The 18,360-nt window shown below is 44.7% G+C and overlaps 1 protein-coding gene across 1 annotated transcript in view; it reads left to right on the forward strand.

Moving 5' to 3' along the window:
* Positions 1-18,360, forward strand: part of MTM1 (myotubularin 1) — a 92,406-nt gene that overhangs the window by 15,748 nt on the left and 58,298 nt on the right. Inside the window, exons 2-4 of the mRNA XM_080794704.1 lie at positions 7,805-7,877; positions 10,129-10,201; positions 11,938-12,032. Of these exons, the coding sequence (XP_080650830.1) occupies positions 7,815-7,877; positions 10,129-10,201; positions 11,938-12,032 (231 nt within the window). The 5' untranslated portion in view covers positions 7,805-7,814. The remainder of the gene's footprint in view (positions 1-7,804; positions 7,878-10,128; positions 10,202-11,937; positions 12,033-18,360) is intronic.

The raw sequence follows: 18,360 nt of genomic DNA on the forward strand, positions 1-18,360 counted from the left end.
GTCAAAAGTGCCTGGAGGCATTGTTCTGAGTGGTAGGTTGGCATCTCCGGCCTTTCATCCTCTCCTGTTTTTTCTAGAAGCTGCACATCTCCTCTTTAGTTCCTTTCTCCTCCTCCCCCTTCACCACTGATCCCAGCTGGAGGAATCTTTGTCAGGAGTGCCAGTCCGAGAAGGTCCTTGGAGAGTAGGGAGATGTGCTGGACCGGCACCTTCGCGACTACTGTGGTTGGGACTGTTTCCATACGTTTACTCTTGACTTTCAACTACGGTCTTAATGTTTGCTTGAGAAGGGACTTTTCACTCACTAATTGAAAGTGGACCTTTCTGCAGTAGTTTCTCACAGGGAAGAATAGTTCAGCACAATGAAGTTGTATCGTGCAGCACATTAGCTGGGCTCATGAGTTCTGAAATTGGCAGGTGGACGGGGAACTTGATCTTGTTCCTATTTTAAAACTTTGTTTACTGGTGGGTATTTGACAGTTACAAAATCCATTGGTGGATTTAATGATTTGTTTAGATGTATGTGATATCACTAGGCAGCCTTTTTACATTAAAAAACTTAACCTGCTGGTAGTCGACTTTTCTAAGAGTTTATGTAGCGTACCGATTTCAATTCAGGAAGCGTTTTGAAAGTTACCTTGTTCCATGGCCACAGCTCATGCTGCTGAAGCCAGCCAGCTGTCTTGAAGATGTGCCATCTGTCATGAGGGGAACCAAGGAACAGGCGAGTGGATCAGTTCAAATCCATCACTAACCACTGGAAAAAATGATTCAGAAAGCATTCTACACTGGATCTGAATTGTATTGCTTTTAGCCAGAGGTCTTTGCAACATTTAAAGAAGTGATCTTTAAAGTGAATAGCAGGAGTGCCTGGGTGGCTCAGTCGGTTAAGAGTCTGACTCTTGATTGCGGCTCAGGTCGAGATCACAGGGTGGTGAGATCGAGCCCTGAGGTGAGTCCCCTTTCGGGCTCAGTGCAGAGTCTGTCTATCCTTCTTCCTGCCTCTCTGCCCCTCTCCCTGCTCATGCTCTATTGCTCTGTCTGTCTCTCAAATTTTTTTTAAATAAAATGAATAGTAAATATCAAACTGGTACAAAGGGTGAGTTTCTAAATGAAAAACTATTTAACATTTTATAATTTCCAAAGAAGAATCCTCAAAATGAAGGCTCTTTAGCCCTGAGATTTGCTGTGGCTGAGACTGAGGAGCTGTGATGTAAGCGGGTAGCATGTGTCTGTTTGAACAATAACCCACCTGGCGTGGCGGGCGGGTACTGTTCTGGGATAAACAGAGATTTACTCTGAGAAACCTCTAGCATGTTTCTAGATCCTTGAGCCAAAATAGAATGTAATGAGGTGAGGTCCTCGTGTTAGGGATCCTGTGGAAAGTTTCCCTGAGCTAGGAGTCGAGTGTTCTGCTTTTCTATATTTTTAATGGAAATCAGCATGCTTTGAGGATGAACTGATTAAAAGCTATTCAGAGTCTTGCCAAGATCAGGTGGATCATTTTAGAAAGTTGTATGGAGAATGGTTAGGCAGTGTTAGACATCATATATTTTATGGAAAATGCAGCCAAGTATATTAGCACCAGTTTGAGGAATCACTTCGAGTTCATCAGACATCTCTTGGAGGATGAGGACACTTGGTATCTGAGTGCCTCCGTGTCGCTGTCTGCTGTGGTGGTATCATGCCCATTTCACAGACCAGGAACTGTCGTTTGTCCAACGGTGCATAACTGTTATTGATCAAGGGACAGTGTTGGGATTTGAAACACAAACTGGTCTGAATACAGAATCCTTTTCTTTTTTCTACCATATTACACAGTTTGGTAGCTGGTCATAGTCACTTTTATAACGTATAAGCTACGGGTGGGGGGGTGGCTAACAGCTTATATTTTAGTTTAAAAAGACACGATTGTTACTTACTTTGGGCAGAGAAAGCTCATTTGGAAATCATGTATTTTAATAGTTTAAGGCAGAGGGTGACAGCCTGTGTTTGTAAATAAAATCTTACTGGAATACAAGCACACCCCTTCATTTCTGTTTTGCCTTTTACTGTTTGATTTATTTACTTTCTTAGTAAGCTCAACGCCCAACATGGGGCTTCAATTCATGCCCCTGAGATCAAGAGCCGCATGCACTACTGACTGAGCCAGCGAGGTGACCCTGCCGTTTGCTGTTTTAATGCTATGACACAGAGTTTAGGAGCCGTAACAGAGTCCATATGGCCCACAAAGCCTAAAATGGTTATTATCTGTCCCTTCACAGAAAAAGTTTGCCAACCCCTGTGCAAAGGAAGATGTATAAAAGTGAAATAAACTCCTCATTTTACAGGGCATTGTTTGTTTTCATGTGGGTTGAGCATATACGGAACTTGAATTGATCATGTACGGGGTCTCAAAATTGCTGGGATATGAACGTTCCCCTTTCATGCAGAGTGGTTTCTCAAGGCATCCTTTTCATTTTCTTGCCTCCTACGTGGTGTGTAGTCAAAGCAACTGTAGTGCAAAAATCAGAATAAGTCAATTTAGTAAATTCTGTATGTATGGGCACTCTGAGTACCTAACGAACTCTCGAGTACTTCTCATTGGGGGTGACACTCCCCCTAGAGGCCAAATTGGAAATGGGGGTGCTTTTATTTTTAATGTAATGTATTGAAAAAACACATTATTTAAAAAAAATTTTAGGGGTGCCTGGGTGGCTCAGTTGGTTGAGCTTCCGACTCTTGGTTTCAGCTCAGGTCATGATCTCAGGGTCTTGGGATCGAGCCCCGAGTCTGCTTGTCTCCCTCTCTCTGCCCTTCCCCTGCTCACACACACACCCACTCTCTCTCTCTCCCTCTCAAAGAGATAAATCGATCTTTAAAAAATAAATACATTTTTGAAAAGGAAAATGCATTATTTTATTATAAATCACTGTCTTTTTGTTTCTCCTTCATACTGGAATTTAGGCACTATATTGATGATTTTTTGAAATTGTGCTTAGGTTGATAATATCTATGACTTTTGTTTCAGGCTAGCAAAGGGGGTTTACGGGACTTTGCTTTAATAATGAAGGGGGCATTGGGTCTCGTGGTATTGAGCGGCACTGTCCTAAGTTTGTGGCTTTTTTTTCCCCCCAAAAGCAGACTTCCAAGTAAAGAGGGTGCCTTCAGAGAGATTTGTAACTCTGGACTCAGAGGCTGCTGAGCACCGCCTGTGCTCACTGGCAGGTTTCAGAAGTGGGTTTTCAGACTGGGTAGCTTTCCACAGCTTTCAAGGGAGCCTCTAGAGAAAGACTATCTTTAAACTTCATTTACATGTCAACACAGAGTAAGAAAGCACGCTGAGTCAAATCCAAACAGAAGTGCTGCTTTTGTCACTGTTTATACCTGGAAAGTTGGCAAAGACCACTAATTGAGGGCCCTTGGTCTCCAGTGAGGTGACCACGCGAACTCGAGCTTCCCCTGGACTTTAGATTTTGTTTACAAAGGCCCTAGGAGGTGGAGGTCAAAACTTTGTTTGTTTGTAGAAAACTGTTTTCTAATTCTACTCTTTCTGGATTTCGGTAATAAGAGTAAATGTGGCCCACATTTGTTTGAAAGTGTCTGTAGTTATGTTTGCTGCGGGTGTTTTCTAGAATTCCATTTCTTATATGCAACAGAGAGGGGACTAGGTTCTTAGTCTGGAAGCCGGGTGTGGTGGAAGAGGTTTCTGTACTTGAGTTTGGAAGGTCTGTTTCCCGGGAAAAGTCTGTAATGGGGGCCAGTAGCACTCCAGTAGTTTGTGGTGCAAATTGCTGCAAAGCAACTCAGTTAACGGGGCCGCCCTGCTGCCCAGAGCCACCCTGCCCCGAGCGTCTTGATTAGCTAAGGATTAGTTCTCCCATTTTCTTAGGCTTGCATGAATTTCTGGCTCACGTGAAATATTGGGTGAACAATGGTTTGGTTCTTTGGCCAACTCTTTATTGCCCAGTCCATTTATTCATTGAGCCCCTCCTTACTGAGTACCTGCTGGGTGCCAGGCTCTGCCCCGGGCGCTGTAACTGCAGCCGCACGGACAACCAACCGGAATCCCCACCTGCTGGGGGCGGGCAGGCAGTAGGAGCGCATTATCTGCAAGGTGGTCAGCACTAGGGAGAAGAGACGGACAGCGGACTGCGAGAGGCAGAGAAAGAAGGGTGGGGGTTGGGAGACAGATGGAGTGGGGAAGAGAGCTGAGGACAGCGTAGGAGGGGCAAAGAGAGTGACACCAGGAGACCTTTGAGTTCAGCTGTATCCAATGTGAAGAGAGATCCAATTAAGGCTCTGTCATGACTTTCACATTTGATTTATTCAATCGTGCCACCTTTATGTAGCTTTATTTGAAGGAGTTTGGGGCCCCCAATGATTGTTTGCCTAGATGAGTTGAGTTTTCTTAACTACTCCTTAGTCTAAAACTCCTTTTCTGCTGGGATTGGCACCAGTCACATCCAGCGTGCTTTCTTCAAAGTAGAGACACTTGGAAGCACTTTTCCCTAGGTGGAAAGGACACTCCACTGTTAGTACAGAGGCCTCGGCTAGAGCTGACCCTGCCGTTGACTGGCACCGGGCCTTTTCATACATCCTCTGGGCTCATCTGGTCATCTTCTCTGTCACAGAGAGAGGATTGGGCTGTAAGCATGACAGAAGTTTTATTCAGGATCAAAAATGAGAGATGTCTACCTTCGGTTAGATTCCTGCAACGTGTGTGTGTGTGTGTGTGTGTGTGTGTGTGTAGATAGAGATAATAGGAATTAAGTTTCAATTTCATTTTAAAGCCAGGGTAGCCTCAATTCAATGTTTTTTAAATAAGAAGGATGAAAACTCGATCTTTAGGGATGCTGAGCAAAATATAATCAAAAAGGATATTTTCATGTACTTTTTAAAGAGAAGCTTTATAACTAGGTCACCACCGGCCACGTACTATCCCTGTGCTAGTTAACTTTCTACCTAGTATTTATAGGGTCAGGACTAATTTGTAGAATAATTTGTTACGATGTCAGCATTCCATAAATATCCTTCCATAATTGAGAAAATGTGAAGTTTTTTAATGTATGTACCATAGCAACCCTGTTGTGAGCCCATCCTCTGTATTAGTTTATACATTTCGCCCATCTGTGCTGCGAAAACACGGAGACAGTAGTAGCCAAAGGCCTGAACAGTGGGAGAGTGGGTCATCCCCCTAAGGCCGAGTAGTGAGTCGCAGAGCGAGGATTTGAACGGAGTTGACCCTGACATCCGCGCTCTCCATCATCACACCGTCCCAGCTTCTGTGCCTCTCAGGGATCAGTTGGAATGATTTGACAGAGAGGTTCACCTATAACATTTTAAAGGGAGCCTCATGGAACCGACCCATGTTTCTTGGACCCTTGGATTTCTCAGATTTGTGTTGATTCATCTTTTAATAGTAGCAGTTTCTGGTGTAACTCTAAAAAATCAGGACTTTAGACCTATTACAGTTGAGCCTTGAACAACACGAGGGTTGGGGCATCAGCCCCCATGTAGCTGAAAATGCACATGTAAGCGTGTTAACATTTGACTAGCACATATCTTGTCTGTTGTCTATGTTCTGTACTCTTACAATAAAAGTGAGCTAGAGAAAATGCTACTAAGGGGGTCATAAGAGAAAAATACACTTGCAGTACTCTACTATAAAAAAAATCTATTTGTAAGTGGGCCCACGCAGTTCAAGCCGGTGTTGTTTAAGGGTGAACTGTATATGATTCCTTATATAAATGTCCGGAATGGGCAAATCTATAGAGATAGAAGGCAGATTTGTGGTCACTTAGGGGCGGGGAGAACGGGGAGGGCTCCGTGACTAATGGGTACGGAGTTTGTCTCTGGGATGCTGAGAATTTTCTACAGCTGAGAGTGGTGATGGCCACACAACGCTGGGTATACTGAACACCATTAAAGTGTCCCTTGAAAAGGGTGACTTGTGTAGCCAGTTGTTGTATCTTGTTCGGTAGTTAGAAATAAGGGGGATGTGAGGACTTTCCTCTGTTGTATTTAGTTCATTTTAAATTGAAGTCTTTATTTTCTTTTAAAGATTTTATTTATTTATGTGAGAATGAGAGACTTCTAAACATGAACAGGAAAGTGAAGACTGGATTGACTGTATAACCCAGCATTTTAAATTTCTTATATTGACTCGACAGTAGTAATTTAATGTTATTTGAAGGCATTGACTTATTATTATTAAAACGTTTTAAATACTATGGTGTCTGATTATTAAAAAGTAATTTCATATCTGTTACTGAAGAAAATCCCCCAAGTGTATAATCTTGTTTAGTGCATAGGCTAATTTCAGGGCAGAAACATCTGACTTGCTCTCACTAGTCTGTCTCATCCATTCTGCTGTCTCTGAGAATAATGAGTTATTTCGCTTGGATGTGAACTTGAAGGTCTTTCAAAGGTTTTTTTTTTCTGAGCTTTGATCTGAATTTCACTAATTCTCAAATTATTCATTAATCTTTCTAAGAGGTTATTTCTAATTTTAGGTTGTGCTATCTCTTAATAGTTGCAGGTTTGAGTTTATAAAGAAACATTTTATTTTGCCATAATTTTAAATTTTAAGCCTCAGGGTAGCACCCTAGGTCCATTGTTTTAGGATTTGGTGAACCAGTGTACAAGCTTACCCCATTATGATGTTTCACAATATCGTGTGTCTTGTGTATAATCATTCGTTGACCAAATAGTTACGAGTGCCAGCTGTGTGCCAGGATGCAGCCATGACCCAGATGGAGGCCCAGCCTTGTCCTTGGTGAGCTGAACTCTGCTGGGGGATGCCTGGCGGTCTTAATCTTGTAAGATTGTCCTTACATTGCCATTCTTGCCTCATTATCCTGCTGGTCACCCTTACCTGCATCTTTGTCACCTCTCTTAGGCCTTACTTCTGGACAGTGACCGGCACTGTGCAGCTTTCAGATCACTAGGTTTTGTGCAAACGTGTGTTAATATTCATCATGCCAGATTTTGCGTGGTTGCTTTTTTAATGAGCCTGGCGAAAAGATCCAATAAATGTCCATAGTCACCTAGTTGCTGCGGTTCACCTCCCAGTGACTTCATATGGGTCTCTTTGTGTCATTAACTTTGAAAAATAAAATAACTAAAGCATCAGTTAGTTTTCTGTTGTTGCAATAGTCTTCACACGTCTAAATCCCTGTATTAAAATATCGTGTATGTTCTGAATACGATGCTTTCATTTATGCCTGAATTGTGATGAATATGCATTATTTAAATGAAGGATAAACTTTCCCTGGAAAATACTGATCAAATCAAATCTTGCTAATTTGATTTCCATCAAGTCCATGCCGCTTTAAATTGCCTCAATTTGGAGAAGACTGAATTCTTAGAGGCGAAAAGAGTGTGAGTTCAATTGTCTACCCTTTTTACCAATCTGCTTGGCTGCTTCTAAATTATCTTTAAAAATTAAGAAGTGGGGAAATTTGAGGCCTGGTGCACAATTACTAAGCAGTACATTTTTGGAGGTGACAGTTTGAACTCTACAGATAACCATTCTGGGAGTGTGCATAGTGTCTCCCACTGAGCTCCCCCAAGTACACTTAGCTGCCATTTCCTGTTCTCGCCTGGTTCCCAGTACCTTTGCTGGAACTCTTTCATGTGACCTGTGCTGTGTGCTGTGGTTAGGCCCTTGTGTGTCTCGTTCCCACTGGAGACTCCTGTGGAAATGGGGCCTGTCGAGCGGAGTACTGTTTGTTCTGAGTTGCAATATTTAAACCTCAGATGCCGCTTTGTTGGAAATTGCATACAAATTCCACTGATATTGAATGTTGTCTTTTTTTGCTAGAGTTTCCAATATGGCTTCTGCACCAACTTCTAAATATAATTCACACTCCTTGGAGAATGAGTCTATTAAGAGGGTAAGTTTTTGGATTTAATTTGCACCCCTTCCTCTGCATTTCTCTTCTCATAGTTGCCTATTAGGTGGTCGTTTCGGGCTTATTGAATTATTAATTTCATTATTTACATAATGTACATTCTTCAGTATATGTGGTTTCCTTTATTATCCTACCTTGTTCCAGAAAAGACAAAATGCCGTGTATGTGTTACGTAAGTTTTACATTTGTAAATCCTTTCATGTAACTTCATTTTTGAGAACCTCTGTTTTGTGGACTGCTGCCAGACGTTATATTTAAGATGCCAGGCAATCTCTGGGCCTTGAAAGCTTTCTGAAGGAGATATTGGAAGGCCAAGGCCCACTGAGCAGGTCTCACACCTTCCCAAATATTGGCCTTATGTTCTAATTATGGTGATAAAATAGTTGTGTGAGGGAAATGAGTACAGCGTTAAGAAAAAATTGCTCAAGGTATGGAGGAGAGAATTGTGTAATTAGAGGACGATTTTGAAACATATATTGAAAGGAAGGGGTGAATTTAAAATAAGCTTTATTCATGGCCCTTTGAAGCCTTGCATACATTTACCAATTATCTACCAGGAAGGTTCATTTACACTCCCACCAGCAGTGTACAGGGATGCCTAAACAATCAGAAGGGAGCCAGCTAGTGTCTTTTAATTTGTAGCTCCCTGAGTACTAATGAGGGTGGCCTTTTTTTTAAAATAGTGTTTATTGTCCATTTGTATTTCTTTTTTGAAGTGGCTGTTCATGTCCTTTGCCTGTTTGCTTTTTGGGGTGTTTGAGAGGATACTTTTCTATTGATTCATAAGTGTTCCTTACATATTATGATAATCAACTCTTTATAGTAGGCATTACAGGTCTTTTTCCTAGCTTATCATTGGCCTTTTAATTATATTTGTGGCATTTTGATTTTGAAACACAGAGGTTTAACTTTTTTATGTGATCACATCTATCAGTGTTTCATATTTCATGTTTTCGGCTTTGGGTGTTATGTTTACAACAACCTTTTTCATCCCCAAGATTTTCTAAGTTTTTATTGTAATAGTATTGTTATGGTCAAGGATCAGTTCTAAACACAAGAGTTACTTCGTGAAGCTAATTGAAAGTCCTTGTGGAATGTGACTCTAATATAAAGTATATCCTGTGTTAATCCCATGTTATCCTGTGTTAATCAAACACCTGTTTCCCCAATTTTGTGGTTGAATTGTACCTAATTCTCCGGACCCTGAACTGTGGTCCTTAAAAGGTATAGTGAGTATTACATTTGCTCGTTATACTTTTTAGTTAGTGAGAGGCAGTGTTAAAGGATGCTGATGATTTCTGTCCAGTCTTCTCATGCATGTAAGTTGTGTGGTTTCAGTGCCCATCAGGGAAGGCATTCCTGGCTGGCAACAATCGGTCTTGCCCTCCTAGTTAAAATGCTTAGCTTGCAAGCCCCAAAACATTGAAAATTGGCTAGGAATTTTGATTTTGCACCTGAATAAACATGATAAAACAATTAAAAATCCAGTAGAGCACCCAACTTTGACAGCTTATATCTTAGTTAAATACATAGTCACAGTTCTCTTATTGCATAGTACTTTACGTTTGTGTAGCCCATGATAATTCCCAAAAGTGTACTTGTGCATTTTGTTTCACTTAATATTCACAAAAACCCTCAGAGGGGAGTATCTACTAATTTTGCACATGAAGTGATTGCCCTCCTAGTAAAAATGCTCGGCTGCTCTTTCCTCTTATATAGTGACCTATGTGAGGAAGGAGCTCAGTAAAATAAGAAACCTGATGTGTAAGAAATAATTTTCTGACATTATAGGAAGACTCTGTAATTACTGTTATTCAGTTAAGGTCCCCTTGAAATGAAGTTTTCATTTCTGCTTTTAACATAAGATGACTAAATATTTAATATGAAAAACAGCTGCCGAAGTATGCGTGTTTCTCTAGAATATGCTTAATATTGACTTTTTATCATTTTCCTGAACACTGTTCACTGTAAAGCGCCTGGAAGGGGTATTTAAAAATTAATACTGAAAAGTGTGCTCATGTTATTTACAGACTAAAATGTAACACAGCTAATGAATATTGATGCTAAGTTGTATTTTTTGGTGGTTTTTTTCTGTGCCACTTTTCTGTAATGATAAATACCACTCTAATTTTTTTATTTACAAAGGATATTTCTAATTGCTTGTGTTCCACATTGCTTAAAAATCTGGGCAAATGTAATGTCATTCCTTCTGATGTCCCTGTTTCGTTTCCAGACTTCTAGGGATGGAGTTAATCGGGACCTCAGTGAGGCTGTTCCTCGACTTCCAGGAGAAACTCGCATCACTGGTAAGGGTCCTGTGAAGTTAGGATTTGCATAACTCGATGAGAGTCCCAGCAGGAACAGGTGGCTTCAATCCCTCTTTCTCTTTAGAACTCAAATTTAGGCACACAGGCGAGCTTTGTTTGAAAGTGGTAACAGAAGGAGAACTCTCTGCATTAGTTTCTTGAGCAGAGTTCTTTGAAGAGTTTCACGCTGTCCAGGGTACTGATACTTTTCCCTCTGTACCCAAGACTGAGAATTACTTGCAGGGGGAATGGATTCTGTCTCGAATGTCCATCATTGGAGGTCTAAGCTCTCATGGTTTGAGGTTATAAGAACAAAATAACATTAAGGTTTTCCAGCCTAGGATGTGTGCCTTAAAATGATCAACATGAAGACTTAACATCTAAGTAGTCTTTTCTTTGTAATGTAGGAGACCACATTGGCTTAAATAGCTTTCATTTGTCCGATAACTGGAGTTAGTAATATTGATGCAGTATTTCAATTTTTGGCTAATTTTTTCATGATAAATTCACCGTAAGTGGAAGGGATCTACTTTGGAAGGACCAGATCATTCTGACTTCAGGATGCTGAAGGATCTGGCAACTTCTAAGCCAAATGCTGATGTTGTGGGCATTCACATTTTATATTAGGGTCAACACCCTTGCCTCAGATTACCACGTATTGGGTGGTGATACAGTTACCATCGTTTCAGGGGGCCTTTTGGTTTGTTCACTGAAGTCTGGATCGTTTAGCTTCAGTGGCTAAAACATGGGGTAAGACATGGTGCCTTTGTGAGTTAATTAGCCACGCACCATGAGACACTCTTCCATGTTCACAGACTTGCACACGATGCTAGTCTTGAAAACCAGTGGCATGCATCCATCCTGATTTCTGGATAAGAGCAAAGAGGATGGCTTTGGGTGGCCTTCATATATGAAATTTTGGTGCTCTGCCTCAGTGTCAGAAGCTTAACTGAGGTGGTCCTGTATTGAATTTGAATTTGCATGAAGTCGCCTTACTGGGTATTTTTCATTTCACACCCAAGGAGAATGGGATTTCAAAATTGTTAAGAAGAATTAAAAGCTGTTAACACATTCAAGGACATCCTTGAAAGATAACAGAAAGATCTTTTTATGATAATAAATTAAGTCTCCTGATTTAGTCTCTCCTTATGTTTGAGTCTACTAAAGATGTACTATGCTCTTGGCCATCTGTTTTCTATCCCTTAAATGATCGAAATGAATCCAGCTAAAAACTCTTCTCTGGACTATTAGAAAGAATAGACTGTAGGAATATTTCTACCACTGACATTCGTTTATTTAAAACATCGTGATGTTTGTGCGATTAGAGGTTGGCCATCCTCAAACCCTATCTGGCGGTTAGTCCACAATACTGTCCTGCCCGAACAGCTGTCCTCTGGTTGAATAGCTCCTTAGTTACCTGTACAAGCGCCAGGGGTAGCGTCAGCAGCCCCCGCCTTCAGTTCTGCTCTCCAGCTGCTACCACCTTGCCCCCAGTGGTGCCAGTGTTTTGGTCAAGCTCAGGGAAGCAGTGCCGGTACCTGGAGGTGACCTGTGGCCCCACCTGACCTGGCACAGTAACGTAGAAACATGGCCAGTGCCCGCTTTCTGACCTTTCCAGGGATCTTTTTTTTATTGTAGTTATTCTTAGCCACATAGTTGATATTAAATGAGTGCCATTTGTTGTGTATCTTGGTATATATTTCCATTATTTTAGGGTACTTTTTTTATCTTAATAGACAAAGAAGTTATTTACATATGTCCTTTCAATGGCCCCATTAAGGGAAGAGTTTACATCACAAATTATCGTCTTTATTTAAGAAGTTTGGAAACGGTAAGTAGAATCTAAGACCATAAAGATGACCCTAACTGTTAAAGATAATGCTAAACTGTGTCTCTTCTCCCTGGCAGCATTGCCTGTGGATCAGATTAACATGGGGGATGTATTCGCTTCTTGGCTCTTAATTTTTGGCTTATGCAGAGCTCATTCATCACTAACACCTGCATACATAGGAATAGTGTGAATTTAAAAAGTAACAAGTTTTCGTCCTCAGAACACTGGGGAGGGGTTGGTAACTGGACCTATTCACTAGTTGGGAGGAGTTAGTAGAGAATAGTGGTTCTTTATCAGAAGCTTAACAGATACTACAGCTGCCCTAGGTGTTCCATGTCACAGCGTCCAGGCCCGTAGTCCAGGTACAGTTGTAAGTTTTAAGACTTCACAGAGGAGGATGCTGATGCGAATCCCTCGTTAAGGCCCATTGCTCCAGAACTTTCCAAGAGGTCACATAGTACTAGATAGAGGGTTAGCACGCGGATGCCTATGGGATGACTTAGTGCCATTTCTACCTCTTCATTCCATGGCCATGAAGTGTGTGCCTTGGCATTTCAAGGAACGTGCCCCTGGTGGAACAATGAGAGATGGAGACAAGGTGCTCCAGAAGGGAAGGGACGAGGGAAAAGCTGCCGTGGCTGTTGCTGAAGGACCTATGGTAGATACAGTGGGTCGCCATTGTCCGGGCCAGCCTGAGGCGGTAGCTCTACTTGGGGGATGGGCCAAGGAGGAATGGATAGGTCTAGGGTCTGTGGAAGAGTAGCCCAACAGCAGTTTATACACAGGCGATATAGAGACTGTTGGGGGACTCCAGCTTGTGTGTCTTTGCTTTTACCCCGTAATTTCTTTATGACTATGTTATTAACACCTTGTCTTGATTAAATCAAGGCATATGACTAAGAAACATGGGCCGAACGGTGGTGGTACATCTAGATGGAGTTATGGACTGTGCTAGACTGCAGGGTTGGGATTTGAAACTGTCTTAATGGACTAGGGTATCGGAGTGAACCTAATTGATACAACATCTCGTGTAGCTAACATTTACTTTATACAAACCTGAGCCCTATTTGATCCAGGAATTGGGCATGATCGATGACAAAGCTAATATCCCTATAGACTCAGCTAACAAAAGTGTAATGTAATGGCCAGCAGAATGAGACTGTAGTCCTGTCTCAAGTGTTGTGTGCAAATCCAGGTGCCATGTTTTAAGAGGGACGTTGGCAAATCAGCGAGGGTTCAGACAGAGCGAACCAGGCTTGCGAAGGGGCTGCAGTATGAGCACTGATCAAAATAAGTGTTGATGTTTCATCTGAAGAAAAGAAGACGGAAGGGAGGCACGGCAGAGCTGCCTTGGAATGTATGGCTCCCAAGAGTCAAATTGGGACAGATTGAGAGATTTTATGCTAATATATGCAAGAGTCATCCAAAATGAGAATTAAAGCAAGTGTTAGAGTGCCTTTCCCCTATGAGACTCTTGTTTTGTTGGCCGGCCACGCGTGCCCAGTACCATTTGATGCTGTCACTGATGATGAGCTGGGGAAATTTTTAAAACCATGGTGCCATGACAAGATTGTACGATCTCAACTATGTAACCCAGGCAAAACCGGTCTGTAGAAAAGAGGCCGGAAGGAAAGAGCAGCATGTGTGTCAGTACTTGGGACATCTGGAGAGTGGACTCAGGCATGCTCTGTTCTCTCCCCTCCACTTGGAATGAGCACGTGGGACTTCGGTAATTAATTGGGGAAGCACATAGCAAGCTTTAGCTGGTTTTCATACGGCACTGTAGAAGGTGGGGATTAGCACCGAATGGGTACGTAAAAGGCCCATTAGACACCGACTACTAATTTGTTTCTTCTTCTACTGTTTCACATAAACATTTTGACCAATCGGCTATAACATTTAGTCCAAGTATAAGAGCAAGAAGCTAATGGCAGAAAACATCCTATAAAGAAAGCCACGTAAGTGGTCATGCAAAAACCTTAAAACGTAGTCAACATAGTGTTTGTTAAAGTCCTAAATAAGAACATCAGTTGTGGATTCTGCTGCAAACTGTGTGTTTGACAAAGAGCTGTCCTCTCACTGGCATTTTGAAGCAGACACCTGTTCGTTTCAGGTAGGTAAACACTGCAGTGGGAGCGCGGTCTGACTGGGGAGTCCGCTGTCCCATTTGTCGGGGTGTCAAGGGCAAGGTTTCCTGCCTGCCCCGTTCCCCAGGACAGTAGAAGCACAGTGGTTGTTTCCTTGGATTGTCAGTGTGGCCCTCCTTCATGGCCATCTCCCCCTCCACTCTGCCCTGCATGCTGCCTCCAACTTCTCCAGTCTAAAACTCCATTGGCTCCCCATGGCCCAGAGAATGAAATCCACTGTCCCTCACGTGGCGTAAAAAGCCTCGTGACTTCTCTTGCTTCGATTCCCGCTGCTGCCGGTGCTGTTGTAAGACCACGACCTTCCCTTCTCCCAACACGCGAGGCCCCTCCTTGCCTCTGTATTGGTGCATCGCCCCTGCTGTTCTCACCGTACCTGGAAGCCGCTGTTTGTCCTTCGGAACCCACCTGAAGGGCCACACCCTCTTCGGAGCCTCCTCCAGCTTCCCGGGAAGGAGCCCTTCCCTCTCCGGGTCCGCATAGCCTCTCCCCACACGTCTCTGGTAGTGCTCAGTGCCCGAGAGCTGCCCCCTGCCCCGCTTTCCTTTCCATGCTCGTTTGTTTCTCCTGAGCACTTGTCTCCACCTCCAATTTTACATCTTGCACTGCTTCCTCTTGTTCCGTGGCTGTCTGGGGCCAGGGATGCTTGTCTGTCTGTGTTTGGTCTTTACTAATGCTGAGTCCTTTTGGTCCTCTGTGCCCGGCTGGCACAGAGCCCAGCAGACAGTAGGCGCTCAGTAAAAACGTATTCTGTGAGCGAACTCGGGAGGGACCAGGCTTTCATCGCTGCAGCTCGATTGCCATGCGGACCTCACTAAATCGTGGCATCTCAGATACCGCCATTGCTTCTGGAATTTGGAAGTCTCATCACCCCCCTTTGACCTTGAGGGGGCTCAGGAATTTGGCTTGGGGTCGATCTCCTGACCACAGTGGGGGCACTTTAGGCATGTAATACTCTGTAATCTGTAGACTACCAGGGGGAAGACGGCTTCAGCTTCCTTTCTAGGAAACACCTTGGGCTCAGCTGCTATAGTGGGTGAGAAAGGCAAAGTAACCTTCTGTGCGTTCAGATGCTTATAACTTTATTCCAGAACCTATAGCACGCGGCGCGGTGAACGAACGCCGAGCTCGGTGAACGAACGACACAGAGGCGAGTAATTGGGGTGTGATATGACAAAGCCTTTAGTGGTTGCATAACACTGTGAGGCTGTGAGGGAGACTGTGACTCACCGAGTGATGAGTCATAGCATGCTTTGTAGAGCAGGTGATATTTGAAGCAAGTCTTGAAGAATGGGAACAGGTTCCTGGATAGGAGGGGAGAGAGGGAGGAGCGTGTCAGGTAGGGCGTTTCCCTCTCACTTGTGTGACAATGCGGAGACGACCACGTACGGTGGCAATGGTTGCGTGGTCTGTTGGAGCTGGGGCACAGGGTGGAGGGGGCGTGGGATGGCAGGAGCTGAAGCCTGAACAAGAGTCGGCCCCAAGAGTCTCACAAGTCACAGGTCAGCAGCACCGAGCTTACGGGCAGAACCACGTGATGGGTGTGTGGCTTTCTGGAAGTGACACCAGTTGCAGTGTGTCTGATGGATTAGGGAGGGAGACTGGAGGCCGGGAGAGCAACGGAAAAGCTAGTTGCCCAGGTGGGCAGCCAGGGCCTCGCACAGTTGTCATCGCACCAGGAGGAGAGAAGAGCGCAGATGGTTCGGGAGCATGGGGTGGCCATTTGGAGGCGGGACTTGGAGGATGGACTCGAGTCTAGAATGATGCCTGTGATCCTTTGCCTTTGAAATGGACCTCACGGGAGAAGGAACACATCGGAGATGAGCCCCCGAAGATTCTTGGAAAATGTGGCCTTAATAGCTGTACAGCCACTGAGAAGAGATGTCTCCGAAGCATTTGGAAACGTGACTCCGAAGCTGGTGAAGTTGTTAGCACGTCCGTGTTGGTGAAAGCTGCATACATCCACACAATTACCTGAGAAGATGATGTGACAACGAGATGCGCACTGAGGGGCACGAACATTCTCCCGGGGCGGGGCCGGGGTGGGGGAGCAGGAGAAAATCTGAGCAAAGGCTTTGGTGGGTGTCGGTAGAAGAGAAGAGACTCGGAAAAGAAGGGGGCGGACCACGGACGGATAAAGAATGAGCAGAGGCCACAGAGGGTGGTCAGGAGGTCGCTGGGAGCCCGGGTGGGAACCTGTTCTGTGGATGCGTCAGTCTGATCCGTCTCTCTCTCTCTCCTTCCACCTTCCAGGCGGCTGCGCGCTTCTCTCTAGTCCTGCTCCTCCCCAAGGCTTCCTCGGCCCCCGGGGCGGTATCTTCTGTCAGGACAATGCTGCCTGCTGGCCGCCCTCCTTCCCACGTGCCCTCCCCCATCTGGCCACACTGACAGGCAGAGCCCTCCCCTTGTCGCTCCTGGGCTTTCTTGGGTTTCGAGGGCTGCCTTCCTTCTGGCCCCTTTCTGATCTTTTTTTTTTTTTTTTTTTAAAGATTTACTTATTTTTGAGAGAGCAAGAGTGAGAGCCAGGGGTGGGGGTAGGAGGGAGAGAGGGCACAGAGGGAGAGAATCCCCAAACAGACGCTGCACAGAGCAGGAGCCCAAGCAGACGCAGGACTCGATCCCACGACCCACGAGATGAGGACCTGAGCTGAAACCGAGAGTCTGACGCTCAACCCACTGAGCTACCCAGGCGCCTCCCCGCTTTCTCATTTCTTACTGCCTGCTCAAGAGCCCTGGGCTTTTCGCCTCCCACCCCAGATGCATGGGCCAAGACGGGAGTCTGGCTCTTTCTCCCTCCCCAGTCCATTCTTCTGGTGTTCTAGCTTCTTGGGCTGGTGCTGCTTGTCCCCCAGTGGCCCTGGGATCCCTGCCCCTGTCCTCCTTTCTCCACAGTCTTCACATGTGCCCCACCCCCAGTCCAAGATCTTGTCCGGGCCATCACAGGGGCCACACATTGGCCTCCCTGCCCGCTGCTTCTCCCCACTCCCTTCTTTCTGGCTCCTGAACTCGTCTTTATAGTTGTGCCATCCCCGTGCTCAGAAGCCGTCCGTGGCTCCTTTCCTCCCTCGGCTCCTAGGCCTTAGCTGGGGAGTAGGAGGCCCGGCACTTTCCCACCTCTCTCCTGTGTGCCCACCCCACGCTCTGGCTCAGGTGCTCTACTCAGTGACTGCTACTGAAGCCCGATGCTTTCTCCTCCGGACTTTCCTTCAGGCCATTTTTTTTTCCACCTAGAGCACACAGCCATCCCCACCCCATTTGAAAGATTATTTTGAAATATTTAAGATAGGAATTTTATAAAGAAACCCTATTGCCCCTTTGCCCCAGAGACGATCCCATCTGAAAGTGGGTATTTCTTGCGGTCACTCCACACAGCCTGAAACTAGAACGGGCTGTGGCAGACGTGTGGTAGCTAGCAGAGTGGAGGCTTTTAGGCCTCCCGACTGAGTAATGCTGATGAGATGACAAACGTCAAATGATTTACCGTCATTTTCTGACAGTAAGTCTGAAACAGTGTGTTCTTCCTGGATTCAATTCAAGGAGAGATGTCTCTAAAAGCTAGGAACATAATGACTGCATTTTTCAGGCAAAGTATCACCCAAAGATTCTTTAGTACCATTTAAGACCCTCTGTCAAGATGGCACACACATTCCTCTGTAGTTGGTAAGGTATTTCTTCGAGGGACTAGAAAAATGAGGTCTGTTTACTTAGCCTTCCGACGGCTTAGCAGTGTGCAGACAGGGCTTGGACAGGTGAGATGGATGGGTGGCTGTGTGTCAGTCAGACTCTGTCTCTCACATACTCGGTTCTGAAACGAGCTGGGAGCAGGTGCTAGGTGTCCGCCGCCTCTAGCTGGGCGTCTCACAGGTGGGGCGGCGCTTAGCTTCCGTGGTCGCTCTCACTGCCTGCGGCTCTGGGCCTTGAACGCCGCCCTCTCCTGTGCGGACCTCAGACGCAGATCTGTATTCTTTCCCAGGGGGAAGGCGCATCCAGTTCATAACAGGGATGACCGACAGGGTTCCTGGAGGGTTTTTCTTTTCATGAAAACACCATGGAGATTTGTGAGATTTTGTCCTTCTTTAAGTTCTTCAGACTGGTAGATTTTGCACCTCTTTTCCTTTCAGGGGGGCTGAAATAACGCTAAAAAGACTGTAATAAAACATCCTCGTGTGTGTGTAAGTAGGACT

Source organism: Martes martes (genome assembly GCF_963455335.1).
Source record: "Martes martes genome assembly, chromosome: X".
NCBI classification, from domain to species: Eukaryota; Metazoa; Chordata; class Mammalia; order Carnivora; family Mustelidae; genus Martes; species Martes martes.